The sequence below is a fragment of the Myotis nattereri genome (assembly GCF_964212035.1).
Source record: "Myotis nattereri genome assembly, chromosome: 1".
NCBI classification, from domain to species: domain Eukaryota; kingdom Metazoa; phylum Chordata; class Mammalia; order Chiroptera; family Vespertilionidae; genus Myotis; species Myotis nattereri.
The window spans coordinates 24,046,828-24,071,379 of record NC_138075.1 but is presented as its reverse complement, the minus strand read 5'-3'; the positions used below and the strand labels follow the sequence as shown (position 1 = coordinate 24,071,379).

The 24,552-nt window shown below is 43.5% G+C and overlaps 2 protein-coding genes across 3 annotated transcripts in view; one reads left to right on the top strand and one right to left on the bottom strand.

Moving 5' to 3' along the window:
* Positions 1-14,741, bottom strand: part of ALDH6A1 (aldehyde dehydrogenase 6 family member A1) — a 28,761-nt gene extending 14,020 nt beyond the window's left edge. Inside the window, exons 1-5 of one of the 2 annotated variants that reach the window (XM_081102894.1) lie at positions 14,631-14,741; positions 2,363-2,422; positions 735-809; positions 408-569; positions 102-180 (exon numbers count right to left, since the gene is read on the bottom strand). In XM_081102894.1, coding sequence (XP_080959020.1) covers positions 102-180; positions 408-569; positions 735-809; positions 2,363-2,422; positions 14,631-14,678 — 424 coding nt within the window. In that variant the 5' untranslated portion in view covers positions 14,679-14,741. The remainder of the gene's footprint in view (positions 1-101; positions 181-407; positions 570-734; positions 810-2,362; positions 2,423-14,630) is intronic. The other variant, XM_081102893.1, reaches the window with a different exon arrangement.
* A 489-nt stretch (positions 14,742-15,230) lies between these two features.
* The window catches only part of LIN52 (lin-52 DREAM MuvB core complex component), a 96,944-nt gene continuing 87,622 nt past the window's right edge, over positions 15,231-24,552 (top strand). The window contains exons 1-3 of the mRNA XM_081114106.1: positions 15,231-15,262; positions 19,956-20,030; positions 21,239-21,276. Coding sequence (XP_080970232.1) covers positions 15,232-15,262; positions 19,956-20,030; positions 21,239-21,276 — 144 coding nt within the window. The 5' untranslated portion in view covers position 15,231. The remainder of the gene's footprint in view (positions 15,263-19,955; positions 20,031-21,238; positions 21,277-24,552) is intronic.

Genomic DNA, 24,552 nt, shown 5'->3' with positions numbered 1-24,552 from the left:
AAGGAAGAAGCAATCCCTCATTAAGGGATCTTTGCCTCCCATTTTCTTTTGCTCCTTTTCTAAATGTCCCTGAAGCTCCCCAGGAGGGACACCCAGCTTACGAAGGCCTCGAAACACATCTCCTTCAGCATCCGCTAGGGTCTTCCCTTGTTCCAGAGTGATTAACCTGGCAATTTCTTTCTAGAGAGAAAACACACAAATAGAAACCAATACAAGGGTGTGTCTCCTTTAAGTTCTCAGGCAGCAAAGGAAGGACGAAACTGGGGAGAAGTAATATGAGAAAGAGAACCATGATCTACATCTCTCTGGACTGAACAGTGAGGGAGTGCAGCTAAAAGGGCCTCGGTGGGTGTGACAAGTCTCCTATAGACAACAGTTTGGAAAATGGTGTCATTCAGATTTCTTACCAAGTTTTCTTTAATAAGTTGTTGATAGCGAAGCAGAACCTGCTGACGGCTTAACACTGAAGTGTCTGCCCATGCGGGAAAAGAGCGTTTGCAGGAGGCAACAGCTGCATCCATTTCAGCCTTGGTGGCCTGAGGGACCCGACCAATGACCTCATTGGTGGCCTGATGGGAAAAAGCAGCACATCATCCTTTGCCCCGGCCTCGCCTTCTCCATTTTTCATGGCTACAAAGGCAACACTATGTGCTTCACGATAAGACACCCAGGTCCCCACTTTCCCCCCATGTTCCCAGGATTCCAGGCTAGTCAGTTTAAGCAGCTTTGCTTACTGGGTTGTGGATGTCGATCCATTTGTCACTTTTGGATTCAACAAATTTCCCATCAATGAAGAGTTTTACAGTTGGCTGGAAAAAACAACAATAACACACACACACACACACACACACACACACACACACAGTACTGTATTAGTTAATTGTTTTACTTTCTCTCTCACTATCACAAAAAGGAAGGAATTTGGCTTGATAAGGAATCTACTGCTCTTTAGAAATGTTGCCACTCCCAAAGCGACACACAATAGACTTGTTTATAGTGTTTGTTAAGATGTGGCAGAGTCTCTGAAAACTGGGAAATTCCCAGCTAATCACACAGTGGAACTTCATGAGTAAACACATGTCACTGTAAAGCTTACACTAAAAAAGCAGCAGATTGTGTGTTAACAAAGATTAGCTCTATTGTGACTTCTTGGCCCATCTGATGTTCTGTTACATTAGCATGATAATGTCTTACCTTTATGATCAAAATATATGTCTATTTTTAATCCTCACCCAAGGATATTTTTCCATTGATCTTTTAGAGAGAGTGGAAGAGGGGAAGACTAAGAGAAACATTGGTGTAAGAAAAACACATCGATTGGCTGCCTCCTGCATGATCCCTGACCAGGGCTGGGAGGTGCCTCGACTGGGGAGGAGCCTGCAACCAAGGTAAGTACCCTTGACTGGAATCGAACCCGGGACCTATTGGTCCGCAGGCCAACCTCTATCCACTGAGCCAAACAGGCTAGGGCTATGATCAAAATATTTTTTAAATGTTTTTATCTGTGATTTTTTTTCTGAGAAGCTTACTTTTGTTAAATTTTCCAAAGGGTCTGTGGACCAAAAAAGGTGAAGGGCGACTGTGCTACAGTGAGTGCATGCTTTGTAGAGAGGATTTTGAGCACCAGTCCTATTTATTAGATTTTAGGTACTACATATGGCTGACAGACACAAGGTCTGTAAAAACAACTCTAAAGGTTATCAAGAAATACAAATCACCTGGCAGGATCAACTAAATATCTAGAAGCCATGAAAATGTTTGTAACTTTTGCCGAAGCCGGTTTGGCTCAGTGGATAGAGCGTCGGCCTGCGGACTGAAAGGTCCCGGGTTCGATTCCGGTCAAGGGCATGTGCCTGGGTTGCGGGCACATCCCCAGTGGGAGATGTGCAGGAGGCAGCTGATCGATGTTTCTCTCTCATCAATGTTTCTGACTTTCTATCTCTCTCCCTTCCTCTCTGTGAAAAATCAATAAAATACAGTTAAAAAAAAAAGTTATAAAAAAAGAAAATGTTTGTAACTTTTAACACAGTTATCTTATTTCAGAAGAGAAATAATCTAAAAGAAGTAAAAAACAAACAAAAACAAACTGTAAATAAATGTTTGTAAAACAATATTGAAAAACTGAAGCAATCTAAATGTCATATGGGGAAAATATGAGTTAATTCAGGTTATGTATACTTAATGGAATATAATGCAGCCATTAAAATCCTAACATAATAGACATATTAAATAAGAAAACCCAGAAGAAAGTTTCACATACACTCTGATCACAGTTACATAAAGAAGATAAATTTTGAGGAATACCCAAAAATTATACTGGATTCCTTCTCAGAAGTCAACTTTTCATGCCAAATAAACTCACCACTGAAGAAGAGAAGGAGGAGGATGCTGAATACCAAGTGGAGTTCACCTTGGAAGAAACCTGTGAAGTAAAAGAATGATTATTTTTATAAATGAGAGCAGAAAATTATAAAAAATGTAGTGAATGGCTACTATATGCTTAATATTATACTAGTTATTGTGGATATATGAAAAAGGACTTGATGTTTGTTGTTCTCAAGGGTCATATAATCTTTGAAAAGACATGAGACTGAGATACAGCAAATTGAGAAAATAAGAAACTATAATGACAGTATCCTGAATTTCTGGACAGTCCTGATTAAAAAAAATAATTTTCGCCCAGCCAGGCTGCTCAGTTGGTTGAGCATTGTCCCTGGGCACATACTTAGGTGGTGAGTTCAATCCCTGGTGGTGGTGCCTATGGCAGGTAACCAATTGATGTTTCCCTTGCACATCGATGTCTGTCTCTCTTTCTTTCTATTTCCCTTCTTCTCTCTAATATCAATTAAAATTACTTTTTCTTTCATTAGTCCATATTTTCCTAATTTTTGGCCTGGAAAATGTAGTCACCATAAATGTAACAATATGAAAACACTTAGCGTGGTTTCCAACACAATAGGCGTTGAATGTAAGACAGTATATAACCAAGTATCAAATATAAGTATAACATGCCCATACAAATACTTAAACACAAATGTTCAGAGCAGCTTTATTTATAACAGCCCAAAACTTAGAAATATACCAAACGTCTATCATTAGATGGGTGAATAGAGGAACTGATGTGGTATATCCATACATTGGACTACGACCCAGCAATAAAAATGAATGAAACAACCTGAATAATTATAGTAATTATATTGAGTAAAAGAAGTCATACATAAAAAGAGTACATATTGGATAACTCATTTATATAAAACTAGAAAATTCAAACTAATCTGTAGTGTCAGAAAGCACATCAGTGGTTACCTAAAGATGATGTGGGAGGTGGAGAGCAGAGGGTAGAGGGTAATTTTTGGGGATATGGATATAATCATTATCTTGATTGTGATGATGTTTTCATAGGTGTATACAAATATTAAAACTTATCAAATTGTACATTTTAAATATATATAGTTTCTGTCAACTTCATTTCAATAAAACTATTTTGTAAAATGCCACATGTACTTTAGAGATTATGATTAGAATACTGGAGGGGGGTCAGTTACAATAACTCTCTAAATCAAGCATGTCAAACTTGGGGCCTGTGGGCCACATGCAGCCCACAACAAATATTTTTGCAGCCCAGCCAATATAATGGTATGTAAGAAACATTTTAATAAAATGTCATAACTTAATTTTTATAATATCCTGTTATACATAACTAGAGGCCCAGTGCACGGATTTGTGCACATTGAAAGTAAATTAATTAGAAGGTGGCCGGCTAGGCGAGATGGGCTCGACATGCCCTAGCCAACCTCCCATGGTCCCTCCTCGGCCAGCCACACCTGGGGCAGTGCTGGGGCTCAAAGGGTGTCTGTGGAGTGAGTGGGGTCCCTCTGGCAGGTGGGGTCCTTTGGCCTGGCCTGCGGGGATTGGGCCAAAACCAGCAGTCCGACATCCCCTGAGGAGTCCTGAAGAGAGGCCACTCTGCAAAGTTGCTGTTGCTTGGCAGCTCCTGCATTAAGTGTCTGTCATGTCATAGGTACTGGCCTGTCAGCTGGTCACTTAGCCTTTTATATATATAGATTATCAATAACGAACTATAACATTCCCTGACTGATTACTATAATTGTGTTGTGTTCATTTCCCTTATGCACCTTACGCATAGGCGCACCATTTCTCTCCACTAATACTAGCAGCGAATATTTTAGTAGCCTACTGCCACATCATTAGTCTTGGACTGACTTATTTGGTGTATGCAACAGGAAATATTTTGGCTTTTGGAGAACAAGAAAAATACATTTATTTGTGTTATGCTTATTAATTTGTGCAGTTATTCAGTGTCTGATAGGTTAATGTTCAAGAAAAAATATTAATTTTTATTAAAATGTTCTATTATTTTATGTTAACAATTAATCATTTATATCAGCCCTTTGTATTGAGCATGTCTCTATCGAAATAAACCTATATTTCTATGAAAATTGAAGCTCTTGTTTTTTGGTGGCCCACATAAACTTAAACCTTATTTATTTGGCCCGTGTTAGCCTTTGAGTTTGACATGCTTACTCTAAATAAATAGTTTGTATATGTATATGTTATGGAAGTTGATTTAATAAATATTAAAGTCTAATCAAAGTGAGCAATATGAAATACCTTGGACCGGAATATACTAACCTATTATCTTGTCTGAATAGAGAACACATTAACCAAAGGTTTAGCGCTGAATGAAGTGCAAAAATTTGTGCATCTGTAGCACTGTCCAGGAGAAAGGGTCCTTTGGACCAGCAGCTAAACCTTCTAAATGCCTATTCTGCTTCTTCCTCCATTCCTCACAAAAGCTATCTCAAACCACCAACACTGTCCTGGAGCCCACCATGTCTTATTTATAGCCATGTCCCCAATACCAATGTGGTACATAGTAGGTGTTCAATAAATATCTATTGAACAAAAGAAAGGTGCATTGGGCTGGACTCCCTCCACCTCAGATTAGTTTAGGTGTTCCTCTTTTTGTACTTCCATAGCACCCTATCAGGTTTATTTGTCTCTGTTGTAATTGCCTAAGTACTTGTTACCCAAAAGATTGTAAGTTCCATTAGGATAGGCTTGTTCACCTGCTTTAAAAATATTTGTATTGCCCTAATCGGCTTGGCTCAGTGGATAGAGCGTCAATCCTCCTACTGCAGGGTCCTGGGTTCGATTCCGGTCAAGGCACGTACTGGTTGCTTTACAGAGTTATTGTGATCAAAACTGTACAGATATGAAAAATGGTTGGTGTATAATAACTGTCATTATTATTTTATTATTATAAATACTTACTTGTTCTCACTCCTTGCTATTTAAAAACTTATCAATTCTCTTAAAACTTCCAACTCTGCTACTTCCTCTCTTACTCTCAGGAGCTGACTTTGCTTTCCTAAATTTCAGAGGAAACAGAAACCATGAGATGAGAATTTCCTACTAGCAAATCTATAAAATTGACCTGCAATTATACCCATCTTTTTTCCTTCCTCCCTCTTATAATGGAGAAAGTAGCTAGCAAGCTCTGTGAGAACAAAGTGACTGGGAGACAGAGGTGCACAATCAATATCTGTGGACTGACTGAAATGGTGTCTGTCCTCCAGTCTAAGGCTAATCCATGCACCAACCTTTCCTGCTGCCTCTTTTTAAAAATTTCTTTCTTTAAAAAACAAATATTTGTATTGCCCTAGCTGGTTTGGCTCAGTAGACAGAGCGTCAGCCTGCAAACTGAAGGATCCTGGGTTTGATTCCAGTCAAGGGCACGTACCGGTTGTAGGCTTGATACCCGGCCCTAGTTAGGGTGCATGTGGAAGGCAACCAATCAATGTGTCTCTCTCACATCAATGTTTCTCTCTGTCTCTCCCTCCCCCTCCTCTCTCTAAAAACAAATGGAAAAATATCCTTGGGTGAGGATTAACAACAAAACAAAAAAATATATTTTTATGGATTTTTCAAGAGAGAGGAAGAGGGAGAGAAAAACATTGATGTGAGATTGAAACATTGATCAGCAGCCTCCTGCTTGCTCCCTAGTGGGGTTTGAACCTGAAACCCAGGCATGTGCCCTGACAGGGAATTGAACCAGCAACCTTTTGGTGCACAGGATGATGCCCAACCAGCTGAGCCACCTGGCCTGGGCTTCTGCTGATTCTTACACTTCCATCAATTATCCTTTCTTTCCTGTATCTTATAAACCTCTCTCCATCCAATAGCAAGGGTTCTCTATACCAGCGGTCGCCAACCATTAGGACCTCACAGACCACCGGTTGGCCACCGCTGCTCTATACTAATTACCTTTATTTCCTCATCTCCCACTAACTCTTCAATCTATTCCAACCTTCATGATTGAACACCAGTAACTTCCTACATCCCATGGACTCCATCATACTTGACCTCTTGGCAAAGGTGACATGGTGTGGAGGAGAGACTATGCCATGATGTGACAGCTATGGGGCCCTGCTAACTAGATCCTGGCCAGAACAAAGATTGCTTCCCCCAAATCCCCCCAGGGACTATCTAATTTACCCCTCCCCTATGTCCCAAGCATGCTGGTTCCTGGAATAGGTCATTACCTCCACCCCAATCAAGCACACAAAACATTTATCTGGGGTAGCTCATGCCCTAGTACCCCATTCATCCAGCCCTGTCCTATAGAACCCTTTAGTGCAAGCATGTCAAACTCAAAGGCTAACATGAGCCAAATAAACAAGGTTTAAGTTTATGTGGGCTGCAAAAAAACAAAAGCTTCAATTTTCATAGAAATATAGGTTCATTTAGATAGAGACATGCTAAATACAAAGGGCTGATATAAATTGGTAATCGTTAACATAAAATAGAACATTTTAATAAAAATTAATATTTTTTCTTGAACATTAACCTACCAGACACTGAATAACTGCACAAAAAAGCATAACGCAAATAAACCTGTTTTTCTTGTTCTCCGAAAGCAAAATATTTCCTATTGCGCACACCAAACAAGTCAGTACAAGACTAATGACGTGGCAATCAGCTGCTAAAATATTCACTGCTAATATTAGTGGGGAGAAATGGTTCACCTGCGAGTAAGGAGCATAAGGGAAAGGAATGCAACATGATTATAGTAATCTGTCATTAGCCAATGTTGTAGTTTGTTATTAATAATTATGTCTAACAGAATATTGTAAAAATAAAGTTACAAAATTTTATTAAAACGTTTTTTTACATACCACTATATTGGCTGGGCCGCAAAAATATTCATTGTGGGCTGCGAGTTTGACATGCTTGCTTTAGTGCCTGCCACATGGCACAAAGGATATCCATACCATCTTCCAGTCACACAAGAGGAGCCTCAGATATAAGTTCCCTTAATAAACTTTATGTAATAAAGGAATTGTCGGCCTTTCTTTGGTCTCTCAACCCTATCTAATAAAAGAGAAACATGGTAATTAGCCGTACAGCCGCTACCCTTCCCATTGGCTAATCACTGAAATATGCAAATTAACTGCCAGCCAAGATGGCGGCTGGCAGCCAGGCAGCTTAAAGTGAACAGGGAGGCTTGCTTGCTCCAGTGACGGAGGAAGCCAGGTTCCCCGCCTGCCTTGCCGGCCTCTCAGCTGCTCTCTAAGAAACACTGTAACAAATATAGAAGCTAAACAAAACCCCAGAAACCTGCTTTAGTCAGCCAGGCTTCAGCCAGCAGTACCGCAACATTGTATCAAATACAGAAGGTAAACAAAGGCCAGAAACCTGCTTTCAGCAGCTGAGGCCTCAGAGCTAAAGCTGGCCCAGAATTAAAAAAAAAAAAAAAAGGAGCAGTTGGGAGCTTCAGTCACCCGCCAGCCTGAAAACGGCCCTTAGCCCCTCACCCAGACTGGCCAGGCACCCCAGTGGGGACCCCCACCCTGAAGGGGGTGTGACCAGATGCAAACAGCCATCATCCCCTCATCCAGGCTGGCCAGGCACCCCAGTGGGGACCCCCACCCTGATCCAGGACACCCTTTAGGGCAAACCAGCCGGCCCCCACCCGTGCACCAGGCCTCTATCCTATTTAGTAAAAGGGTAATATGCCTCCCAGCACCGGGATCAGCGGAGCAGCGAGGTCTCCTGGCGCCAGGATCAGCGTGACAGGGGGCAGCGCCCAAACCGCCTGATCGCCCTGCAGCTCTGTGTGTGACAGGGGTCGGGGCCACAACCTCCCTATCCGCCCTGCTCTGTTCGGGACAGGGGAAGGCGCCCCAACCCCCTGATCAGCCCTGCTCTGTGCCTGATAGGGGGGAGCTCCCCAACCCCCTGATCGCCCTGCGGCTCTGTGTGTGACAGGGTGCGGCGCCCCGCCTCCCACGGGCCCTGCTCTGTGTGTGACGGGGTAGAGCCATAACCTCCCCATTGGCCCTGCCCTGAGTGTGACAGTGGCGGTGCCCCAACCCCCTGATCGCCCTGCGGCTCTGTGTGTGTAACAGGGTGCGGCGCCCCAACCCTCTGATGGGCCCTGCTCTGTGAGTGACAGGGGGGAGCTCCTCACCCCCTGATCGGCCCTGCTCTGTGCGTGACAGGGGGGAGCTCCCCAACCCCCTGATGGGCCCTGCTCTGTGCGTGACAGGGGGGTGCTCCCAACCCCCTGACCACCCTGCGGCTCTGTGTTTGACAGGGTACAGAGCCCCAACCCCCCTGATGGGTCCTGCTCTGTGCGTGACAGGGGGTGTCGCTGCAACTCCCTATCGACCCTGCCTTGAGTGTGACGGGGGCAGTGCCCCAACCCCCCAATTGGCCCTACCCTGAGCGTGACTAGGGGTGGCATCGCAACCTCCCGATCCGTCCTGCTCTGTGCATGACAGGGGGCGGTGCCCCAACTCCCCAATCGGCCCTGCTCTGACCCCGACCAGGGGCTGCACCTAGGGATTGGGCCTGCCCTGTGCCACCCGGGAGCAGGCCTAAGCCAGCAGGTCGTTATCTCCCGATGGGTCCCAGACTGCGAGAGGGCACAGGCCGGGCTGAGGGACCCCCTCTCCCCCCCAAGTGCACAAATTTTTGTGCACCGGGCCTCTAGTCCTATATAATAAAAGGCTAATATGCAAATTGACTGAATGGCAAAACAACCGGTCACTATGACACACACTGGCCACCAGGAGGCAGATGCTCAACACAGGAGCTGCCCCCTGGTGGTCAGTGGCTCCCACAGGGGGAGCACCACTCAGCCAGAAGCTACGCTCAAGACTGGCAAGCACAGCGGTGGTGGCAGAAGCCTCTCCCACTTCCGTGGCAGTCGGACATCCCCTGAGGGCTCCTAGACTGCGAGAGGGCGCAGGCTGGGCTGATGGACGCCCCCCTCGAGTGCATGAATTTCGTGCACCGAGCCACTAGTTTTATATAACACAGTAATCATGCCCTCCTTCCTGAACCCCCTTTTCACTTGCCTTCTGTGATACCCGGGTATCTCTTCTTTCTCTTGGGCTATTTCTCTGCCTTCTTTCCTAGTTCATTCTCCTCTGCCTGGCCACTTTGAATTGGGTCTTAGGCCTTCTTTTCTTCTTATTCTGCATACTCTCCTTGAGTGATTTTATCTCCTCCTGTGGCTTAAATAGTTAGATCCTGATGATGCCCAAATTTGTAGTTCCTAGCCAGAATCTTCCTCTTCAGGTAATATCCACATAACTAACTGTCTTTGCTCTATCTCTACTTGTTATTTAGGTAAAGGTTGAAAAAGTTGAATTCATCTTCTTCCCACCAACCTTTCTGCTTCCTATAGGCCACCTTGCAGTGAATGGGACTGCTTATTGTTCACCTAGTTGTCCAACCAGAAACCTGAATGCCATCCCAACTCCTCCCTTTCTCTTCACAGTGAATAAAATAAGTCCAGGCAATTTGTTCCCCCAGAAATCTTCGAATACACCACTTTTCCTTTACCCCTCCTGCCATCACCCGTACCATCATTGTCCCTAACCTGGATTTCAATCTTAAATCTTGTGAACCTAGTTTCCATCTCATAGCCAGAGGGTCTTTCTAAAACACAAATCTGGTTAGTTCATCCTTTTGTTTAAAACCCTCCAATGGCTTCCCACTGCCCTAGAGATAAAGACTAATCTTGATGTTGCTGAGAAGACTTACATAGTATCTTTACTTCTCTAGTTTCATAGGTTCCTCTGTGCTATGTTCCTGCCATTTGGAACATAGTTTGAGCTCTCTTTGTTCTTGCACAGGCTGCTGCTTCTTGCCTGAAATTTCTTCATTCCCTTGCTTGATTCATTCCTACTTTCTTCTCTACTTAGCCATCACTTTGGATCAGTTTTGTAGGTTTGCTAGTAGGAAGTTGAGGAAGTTCTCACTTTATGGTTTCTGTTTCCTCTGAAGTAGAAGAAACAAGGCTAACTCCTGAGAGTGAGAGAAGTAGCAGACTTGGAAATTTTCCTTTTAAATGTTTTCACTGATTTTTAGAGAGAGAGGCAGGGAGAGGGAGAGAGAAATATCGATTGGCTGTCTCCGGCATGCCCCCTCCCGGGGATTGAACCTGCAACCTGGGCATGTGCCCTGACTAGGAGTGGAACCAGCAACTTTTCGATGCATAGGATGACAGCCAACCAACTGAGCCATACTGACCGTGGCCTTACTTAGAAGTTTTTCAGTCTTAATCTCAGGTCTAGGCGAAGTACCTAATTGTAGAGTTCATAAAACACCTGACTTCCTTTATTTCTCATGTCGTATTATGGAATAACATCTTAATTATTAAGTCTCTCTCCCCTTAGATCACTAGATGGTCCTCATCCCCTTGCACTGTTCTGGAATAGAATAAGCACTCAGTAATATTTTGCCAAATGAAAGAATGAGTATACACCAAGCAATCGTTTGATATTAATTTTCTTTCATGTATACTCTCTTAGAGGGCAGAAAATGCATGCATCAGTCAACTTGAGCATTCTAGGTTACTTAGTTTTATTTTTTTCATGTGCACAGAGCCTCCCTGCTGTGAAGAAGGCATAAAAGGCATTGCATTTGGTATAATAAAACTATCACATAGCCCTGGCTGGCTTGGCTCAGTGGATAAAGCGTTGGCCTGTGGACTGAAGGATCCCGGGTTTGATTCCGGTCAGGGGCATATGCCTGGGTTGCAGGCTCAGTCCCCAGCGGGGGGGGAGGGCGCGGGGGGGGGGGGGTTGGGAGGGGAGGTTAGGGGACCGGGGGGGGGGGGGGCGTGCGGGAGACAGCCAATTGATGATTCTCTCTCATCCTTGATGTTTCTGTCTCTCTCTCCCTCGTCCTTCCTCTCTGAAATCAATAAAAATATATTTAAAAAGAAAAAACAAAAACAAAAAATCTATCAAATAGTTTTTGACAGGTTATATCTATAGTTTCTTCATTTCCTAAGAAACAATTATTAGCACTGTTGCTGAAGAAACTACCCTAAGTCCAGTCACACCAAATTTCTTGTTCTCTAAGCGTTTATTTTTGTACTTGCTTTACCAGGAACTCCCTTCTCCCCTTGGCTAAAGGCCTGCTAGTCTTGCAAGACTCAAGCCCAGAGCCAACTCCTTTTGGAAGCTTTTCCTGAACTGCACAGGTTGAGCCTGGGGCTCTTTCCATATGTTCCTGTAGTACTCTGTGCACTCCTATTATTTAGCAGTTACTGTTGCATTAAAATAGAGAAGCTTTCAGTGAGTATTTTATTTACTTCTCCTTTCCCAAAGCCTGGGGAGGGTGCCTGACACAGAAAGAGATGCCAAGACTTAAGTCCTGAATTTAGTTCCTAGTTGGGAAACCTTGGATGACTTCAGCCATAAGTGTCAGGTAACTTACTTCGTTATATTCATGAATTCTAATCTTCACAAACATTCTTTTCTTTTTCTTCAAAATTCTTAAAAACTAGAAATGGTGGAGCTGGGATAGAATCTCAGTATAATTGTGAAGCCTGTGCTTTTTTAAAAAAATCCTCACCTTAGGATATGTTTTTATTGATTTTTTAATGGAGAGACGAATGAATTGAGAAAGAGAGGAAAAAACATGGATGAGAAAGAGAAACACCAATCAGCTGCCTCTGGCATGTGCCCTGACCGGGGATTGAACCCACAACCTAGCTCTGTGCCCTGACTGGAATCAAACCCGCAACTAACTGAGCCACCCAGCTAAGGCTGTGCTTTTTATACCTCTTCACTGAGGCAAATCACTGAGACTCTTTATACCTCTTCACTGAGGCAAATCACTGGCTTTCTGAATGGGAATCAGAAAATACCACAAGAAGCAGAAGTTCTAAATTTTACTAACAACCATAATAGAGATGTTATGTTGACTATGTACTTAAATAACTGAAAACATGAACTCTCTCCTTTACAGGTCAGTTTGACAGTCCTCTAAATTTTTTTAAAATCCTCACCTGAGGCTATTTTTCCATTGATTTTTGGAGTGGAAGAGAGGGAAAGACAGAGAGAAATAGCGATGTGAGAGAAACACAATGATTGGTTGCCTCTTGCATGAGCCCCAGCCAGGACCCGGCTGGGGAGGAGCCTGCAACTGAGGTACATGCCCTTGACTGGAATCAACCTGGGACCCTTCCGTCCGCAGGCCAACGCTCTACCCACTGAGCCAAACTGGCTAGGGCGATAGTCCTCTAATATTCATGACTGCCAGAATCTAGGCTACTCTTTTTTTTTTTTAATATATTTTATTGGTTTTTTTACAGAGAGGAAGGGAGAGGGATAGAGAGTTAGAAACATCAATGAGAGAGAAACATCGATCAGCTGCCTCTTGCACGCCCCCTACTGGGGAAGTGCCCACAACCCAGGTACATGCCCTTGACCGGAATCGAACCTGGGACCCCTCAGTCGGCAGGCCGACGCTCTATCCACTGAGCCAAACCGGTTTCGGCTAGGCTACTCTTTATCAAAGTTTCATGTTACAGTAACTACTATTTGGCTTAAGGATTACTATTTCTGTTCTAAACTCAGAAGTTTCTCCAAATGACTAAGAAAATAGTTTATTTCCAAAATAAAGCATATGGGGAGGGAGGTTCTTCACCTTGATGCAAAAGACAAAATATAGTGCCCTCTTAAGGATCTTTCTCCCTCTCTTTTTTTTAATCCTCACCCATGGATATTTTTTCCATTGATTTCTAGAGAGAGTGGAAAGGAGGGAGGAGGGGGGAAGACAGAGAAAGAGAGAGAAACAATGACAAGAGAGAGACACATCGATTGGTTGCCTCCCGCATGTGCCCTTGACGGGGAATCGAACTCGAAACCCTTCTGTCCCAGGGCTGAGCAGCTGTTCAGGGTTAAGGCTCTCTTCTTAATGATTCATTGTGATTGAGGGGAGGGGAAGGAGGCAAAGGAAAAAAAGGAAATTTCATTGAAAGATTTCAAGGAGAACTGGAAAACACAGGGTGGAAATTTCACTTGTCTACTACTAAAATAGGACACTAGAAAAAAAAAAAACTTGGATCACAGTAAGAAATATACAAGTGACGCTATATCATCCATCTGACACACCCGTCCAATCCATTCTCCACACTTTCCCATTAAATAGCATATTTCAACATAGACCTTTGCTGACTCTGCTAAGAATCTTAAAAACGATTACGTTTCTGCAGTAGAATTCACTAAAAAGTGGTAAATACCAGTATTATGTAAAAGCCCAGTAATATGAAGGAAGAAGTCCCCGGGCTGGAGGTAATGAGGAAGAGGGGCCATGCTGTCGGCAGTAAATCTCGCCTCCTCTTCTAAGTCCTTGCTCAGCCAGGAACAAGAAGGGAACGGCTATGGAGAGCGCCGGAGGTCACAGGCCTCAGGCACGAGCTCCTGCAGCTCTATCACCTCTCAGGCTGGCTCCCTAGGACCCAATCCCCCGGACCCCGTGCCCATGGGCAATGCTGAGGGTGCACCGGCCGCTAAAAACGGACTTGGGAGCAGGAACTTGGGACTTACACTTGTTTTCTCTCACCTGTGTCAGATTTGTCTAGTCCCTGGCACGTGCTTGGGGCAAACTAGTAGCCTAGATATCTTCTTGTTTACTGCCAATACGAACACTATAACTCTGCTGAGAAGAAGTTTAACAAAGTCTCAGCAAGCAAGGGGGCAGCCCGGGGCGATGGAAAAGCAAATGGCCACAGCTGGGGACAACTGCACAGGGCTGCTTTGGGGGGGAACCTGGCGTACGCTTCCAGAAGCAGATTCAAAGTTCACCCACTGACCCTCGCCCCTCAGTGCCTCCTCCTCCCCACCCCCTGCAGCTCGGATTAGAGACAGTGAAGTAAGGGTGGGGGAAGGACACAATCTGGACGCTCCTGGCAGGTGAAAAGGCTCTAAAAAAAGGTGACCAAGAGGGGAATTTCGGGGCAGCGAGGTGGCAGGTACAGAGGTGAAGGGGAAAGCATGTGAGAGGACCAAGGAGAGGTGAGTGCAAGCGAGCGTGGCAGCAGAAAGGGGGCAGGGCTGGAGGAGGAGAGCGGGCCAGAGCCACAGGAGGGGAGGCTCAAGAGTGAAAGGGTGGGAGGGGCAGGATCCCACGATGGTCCGGGGCTGGATCCCACGAGGACGGACCTGGAGCGCCGGGGGTGGGACAGGGCCGGACAGGTCTTGTGGGAACAGCAGGGTCGGCCAGGATGGGGTTGACTCAGAGAGTGGACGGAAACGACCCAGTTCCTAGCTTCACGACCCCTCGGCGCCACCCTCACTCGCCTGCAGGATCCGAGCCCGCACAGCCGCCGCCGCCACTACCGCCGCCATGGTTCCCGGTGCCTCTACTCCCCGTGACTCCCCAGCAGAACTGCAGCTGCCAGACTTGGCCCTTCATCCTGCCGCGCCTCTTCATTGGTGGAGAGGACCATTTCCCCGGCCAATCACTCGCTCTAACTCCTGACTCCACCCTCATGCCCAGTTTTGGGGACAGGCGATTGGTCAGAAGTGAAAGCGCTCTCTCCCCTCTCCCACCTCAGCAAATTCTGTTGGCGGAGGTAGGGAGGACGCCCCTCACTTGGGTGCTCTCCATTCAGCACGCAGGGAAGACGCCCCTTCACAGGGAGCCCCGATTGGCCACAGGGACGACTGCGGCCCCGCCCCCTCACTGAGGAAAGTAAATAAAGCCTTCCTAGAATTGGCAGGCGCTCCGCCTCCTCCAGTGCGTGGGGGTGTGTGGCCAGCACTGGGGGCGGGGCTAGGCAAAGATCGCCCTAGAAGGTGGCAAACGAGATGGGGCCTGGGAGTGGGGATACGGTTTCCCTTTGGGGGCGTGGCTTGTGGGTCCTCGCTTTCCCGCCGACGGTTGGTCGCGTCACGTGACATGGGTTGGAAGATGGCGTCTCCCACAGAGGGTAAGAGCCGGCTTAGAGATCCTTCGCCTGCCCCCCTGGCAACTTCCGCTCTCCGTCTGCCGGTCGAACTTGGGCTCCTCTCTTTCCCCCTCCCACTTCTCTTCCTCGGGATGCGGGTGCGTCTTCAGCTCGCCGATTCTTCACAGATGCTCCGGAGGAGCTCAGTTTCCCTGCTGTGCCCCAGCCGGGTGGAGGCGGGCATCGGCGGGAGACCCATCCGGGCCCAGCCGCTCCCTTAGCCTCAGCTTCACGGAGGGCGGCGGCGGAGATTACTGCTGGGGGAAAGGAGGCGCCTTCTTGTAGCTTTCTTCTGGGGCGCCCCATTCGAGGGTTGGCTCTCTCATCTTTGATCGCCTGGCACTCTTCTCTCCCACCGTAGCTGGGATTGGTGGCCGACCTCATCCTCTTTCTGCCCAGATTGGTGCGGTTGTCCTGGCAGCTCGAGAAGCGGGGGACCTTCCCGGCCCCTCGCCGAGCGAGTCCCCAGGAGAATGAGAATGGAGCTTTTTAGGGTAGTTCTGTACACGACCCAGTCTCTCTTGCTTCTGCCGTATGTTTCCCCGGGCCGAGGGAACGATTTCTGCCTGTATATTGGCCAAGGGGCAGGTCATCTCAGCAGCTAAGTTCTGTGGGTGTGCCCTTGTGCCTTTGCGCTCGATCCGATCCTGCTTTGGGGAGTGAGGGTCTTGCAGTCATTTCTGCACTCAATTTTTGCGTCTACTGCCCCCACCCCCACGTCCGTTTCACCGATATGTAGTTTACCCTCCTCACACCAACACAGTTTTGTGTTTGGAAGGAATCTTGGCAGTTCATTTCAGGAATGAGGAAATTGAGGCCAAGAAAGCTGTACAGGTTACATGGAAGGCATAAAGCTAGGCGCTTTGGGAGAGGAAAAGATGAATCATTCACGTACATTCCCGCGGTTTCAGGTCTTATTTTAGCTGTCACCTCCCAGAGAGGCTTTCCCAGGACATGGCATCTGGATATGCCCCTCTTCACCGCTGTTCACGATCTCTGCCAGCTTAGTTATTCTGTTAACTTTGCCGCTTTCACACAGGGTCATAAATTCTAGATCTGCCTTGTTCATAGTTGAAAGAATGTTACTTTGGCTTAAGTTTCAAGTTAAACCGAGTCTTAAGTTTTTTTTGAGTGCAGGTAAACTGTAAAAGAAATTATGGGTGTTCAGCGCGGCCACAGTGGAACCAGGAGGTCACGGTTCGATTCCTGGTCAGGGCGCATGCCCGGGTTGTGGGCTGGATCCCCAGTGTGGGACATGCAGGAGGCCGCCAATCAATGATTCTCTCTCATCATTGATGTTTCTATCTCTCTCCCTCTCTGAAATCAATAAAAAATATATTAAAAAGAAAAAGAAATTATGGGTTCAGAGTCAACAGAGATTCCTTCCCTTGCCTGGGTGCCTGGGTGCCCTCTGGGTAAAATGCCCTTCTCATGCCAGGAAAGAGAAAGGAGTGGAGGTGACATTTAAATAGTCAGCCAAGGGAATGGGGAGTTGTTTAATGGGCACTGAGTTTCAGTTTGGGAAGGTGAAGAAGTTCTGGAGATGGATTGTGATAGTGGTTGCACAACATTGTGAATGTACTGAATGCCACTGAACTGTACACTTACAAATGGTTAAAATGGTAAATTTCATTATGTATATTTTACCACAGTTTTTTTAAAAGCCAAGTGATAGAAATAATTTCTGTTAAAGATTTTAGTTTATTATGAGGTTATTTTTTATTTTTTTATATATATTTTATTGGTTTTTTACAGAGAGGAAGGGAGAGGGATAGAGAGTTAGAAACATCGATGAGAGAGAAACATCGATCAGCTGTCTCCTGCACACTCCCCACTGGGGATGTGCCCGCAACCAAGGTACTTGCCCCTGACCGGAATCGAACCTGGGACCCTTGAGTCCGCAGGCCGAGGCTCTATCCACTGAGCCAAACCAGTTAGGGCTATGAGGTTATTTTTAGATTTCTAAGTTTTGGAGGTTTTAGAGCTGTGTTCCTTGTATTTATTTTTCCCAGTCTTCTGTCATTTCTTTTTCCTTTCTTTAACCAGAAAGAATATTGGAAACATTATATATTTCTTCCTTTGATCTTCTAGCAATCTCCATTGCTACTCTTTATGTGTAAAAATTTTCAGTTTCATCTTTTACAAAGTTTCACTTCTCCACCTAAACTTTTTTTTTAATCTGACAAAATCAAGGGGAGCACTTTGGACTTAAATTCAGTTTCTAAATAAGTATATCTTCCTAAAATATTCCATTGCCTAGCTCTCTCACTTCTATTTGTAATGTTCTACCTGTCCTTGACTTTAAAATTTAATTCAAATAATGTTGATATGAAAAAGATTAGGTCATTTACTCATTTGTCTTCTTTTTTTTTTTAATTGAGTGATTTTAGAGAGAGGGAGGGAGGGGTGGAAGAGAGAGAAAGAGAGAGAGAGAGAGAGAGAGAGAGAGAGAGAGAGAGAGAGAGAGAGATTTGTTGTTTCTTATTTATGCATTCATTTGTTGAATCTTGTATGTTCCCTGGCTGGGGATCAAAACCTTGGCATATCTGGACAATGCTTTAACTAACTGAGATACCCGGCCAGGACCTCATTTGTCTTTTTAATGGTAAATTTGCTGGGACTTTTTTGAAAAGGAGAAAACTGAAATCAAGTAAAGCCATCTAATTACTTAATGTATGAGAGTAAGCCTCACAGCAGATTCTGAGTTATGCCCCCAACTGTGGTTTTCATAAGGCTACCCCTGTTGGTTATTAGCTCCTACTCCCAATAAGCTTATTTTTGTTATTGGTAACATTCTTTGGAATTTGAAAACTGACACTTTGTGTTACACAGTTTTCCTTTCTTACCAATTTGGATGCTTTAATTAAGGCAATTATTAGGGTCAAGTTCTTGACCAATGAGAATGCTATTGGAAATTCTCTTAGAACATTTGGGGGGCAAATTCAATTTAGAGAAAAGTTCATGTTTCAATTTAGAGAAATGTTCATGTTGAAAACATTTATATACATGTACATTTTCTGGGGAGTGAGTCCATAAATCCATAGCTTTTTTTCTTCCAGATTTCAAAAGATGTGGCTTATTCAGAAAATGTTAAAAACTGTTTGTGTCATTAAATTACCTGAATATGCAACTAGTTAGCATACTGAGCATATAATATGTACTCAACACATGTTAACTATTGTTAATATCCAGTATCTACTGTGTGCCCAGGCAAGAGTAGAGAGGAAATGGCATCAAAGAATTAGGCTGGACCATGTAGGATTTTATAGGGCATGGTAGGTACAAATTCACGAATTTAGCTGGGAAGAAGTCCTTTAAGCTGAAGAGTGACATGAACTAATTGGCATTTTAAAAAAAATCAGTTCTGGCTGCTTTGTGGACAATAGATTTGGGGGTAGGGAGGAAAAGGGATAAGAATGGGAAAAGGGAGAACTGTTAAGAGGTTATTGCAGTTGTCCAGGAGAGAAATCATGGTTTCTTGGTTAATTAATTTGGTTTTTGGGTGTATTTTGGAGATGGTAATTAGTGGATTTACTAATGGAGGGTTATGGAAGGGTGAAGGAAAGAGAGGCATAAAGAATAGGTGGTATCTGGGTTTTTGAGAACTGGGGTTTGTGGTAGTGCTATTTCTTGAGACATAGAGGACTGGGAGAGTATGGTTTTGAACATATTAGAATTAAGGGATTTTTCACATGTGTAAATGGAAAGAGATGTCAAGTATTAGTTAGATACATAACTCTGAGGTTCAGGGAAAGACTGGGCCTGGAAATATAAATATGGAGTCATTGGCACAGTCAAGGCTGCGGGACTAGATGAGATCTTCTCATGAGACTTTAGGTGTAGAGAGTGAAGCCAGTTTAGGATGGGGCCTCAGTGAAAGAGGAGACTGAGGAAAAGGGGTCACGGAGGAAGGAGAAAAACCAGCATAGTGGTTTTACAGAGGCTGGAAGTGGAGTGTTTCAAGGAGAGTGGTCAGTGTGAAAGCTGCAAAGAGGTCACATAGGAGAAAACCGAGAAGTGACCACTGGATTTAGCAACATAGGTCATAGATAACCTTGACGACAACAGTTTCCATGCATATAGGGAACAGAAGCCTGATTATCATGGGTTAAGGAGAGAATGTGAGGTGAGGACATAGAGGCAGCAAGATAGACAGACAACTCAAGCGCTTTTGAGAGAAGGAGTGGGGAGATAATGGAGTCAAGGAAGAGCTTTTTCAAAGAAGGGAAATTCTAGAGCAGGTTTGCTTGCTGTTGAGTATGAAGCAGTTAGGGATGGTAGAAACTGACTGTGCAAGAAAGATATTATTACTCATGTTATTTTTGTCAGAGCAAGAGAAGATGGAATTCAGAACCCTAGCAGAGGAGTTCGTCTTGAGAGCAGGGACACTTGGTTGTAACTGGAGGAAAGTCTAAGAGTATGAGTGAAGGTGCAGGTGGGTTTGCTGATACTCATTTTTTTCTGATACCCCACTAAAACATTAGATATCGGAAAAGTGAGGTTTGATAAGGGAAAATGATTCATTTTTACAACATTTATTTGCAGTTATAGAACTCCGCTATCTAGACTTCCAGGTGAATGTTCCAGTATGTTATGTTCTTTGAGACTGAAATGTTTTAAAATGTAAATGAACATGTTTTGTGTCTTCTTGGCTCATCTGGGTATTTTGTTCCAGGGACGGATCTGGAAGCATCTTTATTAAGTTTTGAAAAACTTGATCGTGCCTCACCAGATCTTTGGCCAGAACAATGTAAGTTTTTGGTTTCTTTATATCAGAATCAATGGAGGAGAACCAGTGCTACATTGAAGGATATTTTTTAAGGAGGTATTTAATGGTAATGGTTAAAATTTTAATTTTTCTTCAAAGGGAAGAGAATGAATTCTGTGGTCCAATGTTCAGAATAGCTGGTGGTTTACTTTTTTCAGGACACACTGTGACTTAGGAAATGATGGGGAGCCTTTAAAAAATAATCATTAAAAAAAATCTGTAATAAGTTCAGACAATTTATATAGAGAGATACTTAATGTATTTCCTCACCTCCTTTGATCACTCTTATAAAATCACCATTCGTAGTTTGATACAATCCTTTTGACCTTTTTTATATTTATTTAAATAAGTAAATAAATATATATTTTTAAGTATATAGAGGGGTTTTTTGTGTGTGTTTTTTGAGGGGGGCATAACAATGGGGTCATATGTACATGGTCTACAACTTAACTTATTCCACTTAGTGGTAGTAATTTATTAATGGATCCTTCCATGTTAGTAGGTTTAAGTTTACTTCTTTTAAAGTATAATTATACTCTATTTTATGTTTTCATACCCTATTTGGAAACCTAAATTATATCCAACTTTTGATATTACAAATAATTTAATGATAATGAATATCCTTGAACAAGTAGCTTTGTGCACATGGGAGAGGATGACTGTGTATGAGAGTGACCATTTACTCACATACTAGCTGATATTGAATGTTACTGATCTTTATTTGTAGTTTGTATTTCTCTAAGTGAGATTGAACATCATTTTATTTTTACATATCTGGCTTTTTATGTGACTTTTCCTATAAGACATTTAAATAAATAATTAGATTGGCAGACCCGTGTACCTACAAAGGAAATTTAAACTTTTATCTGGTAAGAGATATTGTATCTTGCCACCCTCCCACTTAGCTAATTCCTGATCCTTCAAAGTTCAATTGAGGAAGCTTTCCTGCACCCTCACCCTCAGTATGATTTAGATTTCCTTTTTTTTTTTGGTGATGGTGGGGGTGGGGGTTCTACCAAACCATCTGGTTTCTTTCTTGGAGAACTTAAGCAGTATTACAGTTATTGATTTACTCTCTCTTTCCTCTTCCAGACAGTAAGCTTGAAGACAGGCTGTTTTCTTATTATTTGAATCTTCTATGTCTGGGACACTAAAATTGAATAAATAATGTTGTATCTTTTCTTTTTTAGTACCAGGTGTTGCTGAATTTGCAGCTTCTTTCAAAAGTGTAAGTAATATTTTAATTACCTAATGAAGTTTATATCATGTTTTACTCCTTGGTAACAGCTCAAATATCTCTTGTTTCTTTGTTTTCAAAATAATGTCATCCTAAATAATGAAAGGGTAATATGCAAATTGACCCTAACAGCAGAACAACTGGGATTGACTGGTCACTATGACACACACTGACCACCAGGGGGCAGATGCTCAATGCAGGAGCTGCCCCCTGGTGGTCAGTGCTTTCCCACAGGGGGAGCTCTGCTCAGCCTCAAGCCAGCTGACGGGTGGCGGGAGCCTCTCCTGCCTCCTCAGCAGTGCTAAGGATGTCCGACTGCAGCTTAGGCCTGCTCCCCACTGGAAAGTGGACATCCCCTGAGGGCTCCCAGGCTGCCAGAGGGATGTCTGACTGCCAGGTTAGGCCCAATTCCCCAGGGAGCGGGCCTAAGCCAGCAAGTGGACATCCCTCGAGGGGTCCCAGACTGCGAGAGGGCACAGGCCGGGCTGAGGGATCCCACCCCCCAGTGCACAAATTTTTTGCACCAGGCCTCTAGTAGTCTTTAAATCACTTTGTAACTACAGCCCTGGAAATCTCTTTATATTATTATCATGTTAATTGATGATAATGCCTTCCTCTGTCCAAATGCTCTATTTTGGCATTTTGACCTTTGTCTATTAGCCTCTTTTCTTAGCTTAAAAGCTTTTAACAGAAGGCAGTTGAAATATTTAATGTAATGCCAGCATTCTTTTTGCCCAAACTATGAATTTTTAAAAATAAATTATTTTATTGATTTCAGAGAAGGGAGAGGGAGGGAGAGAGAGATAGAAACATCAATGATGAGAGGGAATCATTGATCGGCTGCCTCCTGCATGCTCCCTACTGGGAATCGAGTCCACAACCGGGCAAGTGCCCTTGACCGGTATTGAACCTGGGACCCTTCAATCCGCAGGCTGACGCTCTATCCATTTAGCCAAATTGGCTAGGGCACCAAACTATGATCTTGAAGCTTTTCTCTTTTGTTTATGTGATGCATTATGACCTTAACTTATATACCTTCTTAGAGGATTTCTGAAATTTCTCAGTGGCTCATCAGAAACCTAAGGAAGAAATCCAACAAGTCACAACTTTTCTATTTGCAGGGCAGCAGGAATTGTGCTAGATGCTGTACACATGTTCTCTTCCATATTCCCACAACTAGGAGAATATGATGATTATAATTTTAGCTACCACTTATTTACCATGTGCCAGGCACTGTTCTAAGCACTTTACACATATATTACTTAACCTTCACAAAACGATATGAGGCATTTAACAGACAAGGATATAGGCACAGAGAGAGTAAGTAGGTTACCCAAGGTTATAGGCTATAATATGTGCCAGAATCAGGCTTTGAATCATTAGTCTAATTACTGGCATCCACACTCTTACTTTGTTTGTTTTTTGTTAATCCTCACCCAAGGATATTTCCCATTGATTTTGAGAGAGAGAGAGAGAGAGAGAGAGAGAAACATAGATGTGAGAGAGAGAGAGAGAGAAACATAGATGTGAGAGAGACACATCGATCAGGTGCCTCCTGCATGTACCCCAACTGGGTATCAAACCCACAACCTGGGTATGTGCCCTGACCAGGTATCGAACTGGAGACCTTTTGGTGCACAGGATGATGCTCAACCAACTGAGCCACACTGGCCAGGGCCTGAATCTATTACTTAACTACCTGTGACCTCAGCAACTTTTCTAAAATTTTGGAGCCTTAGTTTTCTCATTTGAAACTATCTCATAGGATTTTTAATGCCCTAATGCAAGTTAAAACACTTTGCAAAGTACCCGGGACATAATAAACAATACATGGTAGCTATTATTACTAGATCAGCTTTTGTCTCGTGGATGGAGTAGAAAGTATCTGATTAATTTTCTTACATTCTTATTCATACCGACTTTTCAGTTTAGTTCGTTGTATTTGGTAACAACTAAGTCTTTTGAATCATAAATAGAAATAAGTGGTTTTTAAATAACTTTTATTATAGTATGATATTTTTTGAAAATCTGATTAAGCATCTACACCTTTCCCCTAGAAATATGGACATACATATTGAGTTTTGTTTCTAGGGGGCCAGGGTCATCCCAGGATCCCAGGTTAAGATCTCGTATAATCTGTTTCCAGAAATGGTGAATTTGACCTATAATAGCCTTCTAGGGAAAGTAGTATAGAGTAGTGGTTTCTGAACTCATACTATATGGATTTTGAATCCTGGGTCCACTAGCTGTGTGACCTGAGGCAAGTGATTTATAATCTTCCTGTACATTTGTTTTTTTATTTGTAAAATGAGGGTAATAATACCTACTTCATAGGGTTGATTTAGAATTTAAATGACATAATGCATGTAAAGCGTTTTGCTTGTTGCATAGTGCTAAGTAAATATTACTTTTTTAAAAAAGAAAAGGGCTTGCCCTAACCGGTTTGGCTCAATGGATAGAGCATCAGCCTGTGGACCAAAGGGTCCCAGGTTCGATTCCGGTCAAGGGCACATGCCTGGGTTGCAGGCTCGATCCCCATTGTGGGGCATGCAGGAGGCTGCCGATCAGTGATTTTCTTTCATCATTGATGTTTCCATCTCTCTCCCTCTTCCTTTCTCTCTGAAATTAATAAAAACATATTATAAAAGGGGAGGGGGCTCAAAACTGAAGTAATGTTTCTCAACTGTACTCCTACCTGCACAACAAAATCATCAATATGCAGCTATGGAGCCTTTAAAAAGTACATATGTACTGTTCCTTGCTCTGTTCTCTCCAATGGACCCTTCCCCCACCCCTGATATTCTAATTATTGCATCTACGGTATGGCTAGGTCATTTGTATTTGTTGTTGTTGTTACATCATAGATGACTCTTACAACTAGGGTTGAAAACTGTTGCCTAAAGCTATTCTAAAAAGGGGTTCTTTCAAATTTTGTAAATTCACTTTCAGAAATCAGAAAATAACTTAAAATTCTAAAGTTTTCTAAAACACCTGCTATAAAATGAAATTTCAAGTGATGACCATTACAGTGTTCTTGCAAATTGAGGATTTTTTCATTCTTGACTCTTCTTTGAATCTTTTCCTCTGCTAGAAAATGTTACTTACTGATTATTGTTTTAAACATTTCAGTTGGAGGCTTTCTCCAGAACTGAATTTCAAGTAATTTCTTTAATTGCTATACTAACCTGTTAGGCATGAAACAATGACAGTAGTCAGACCTAATTCTTCCAAGATCATTTCTCTGAGACCAACTTTAAGGATGAGCAG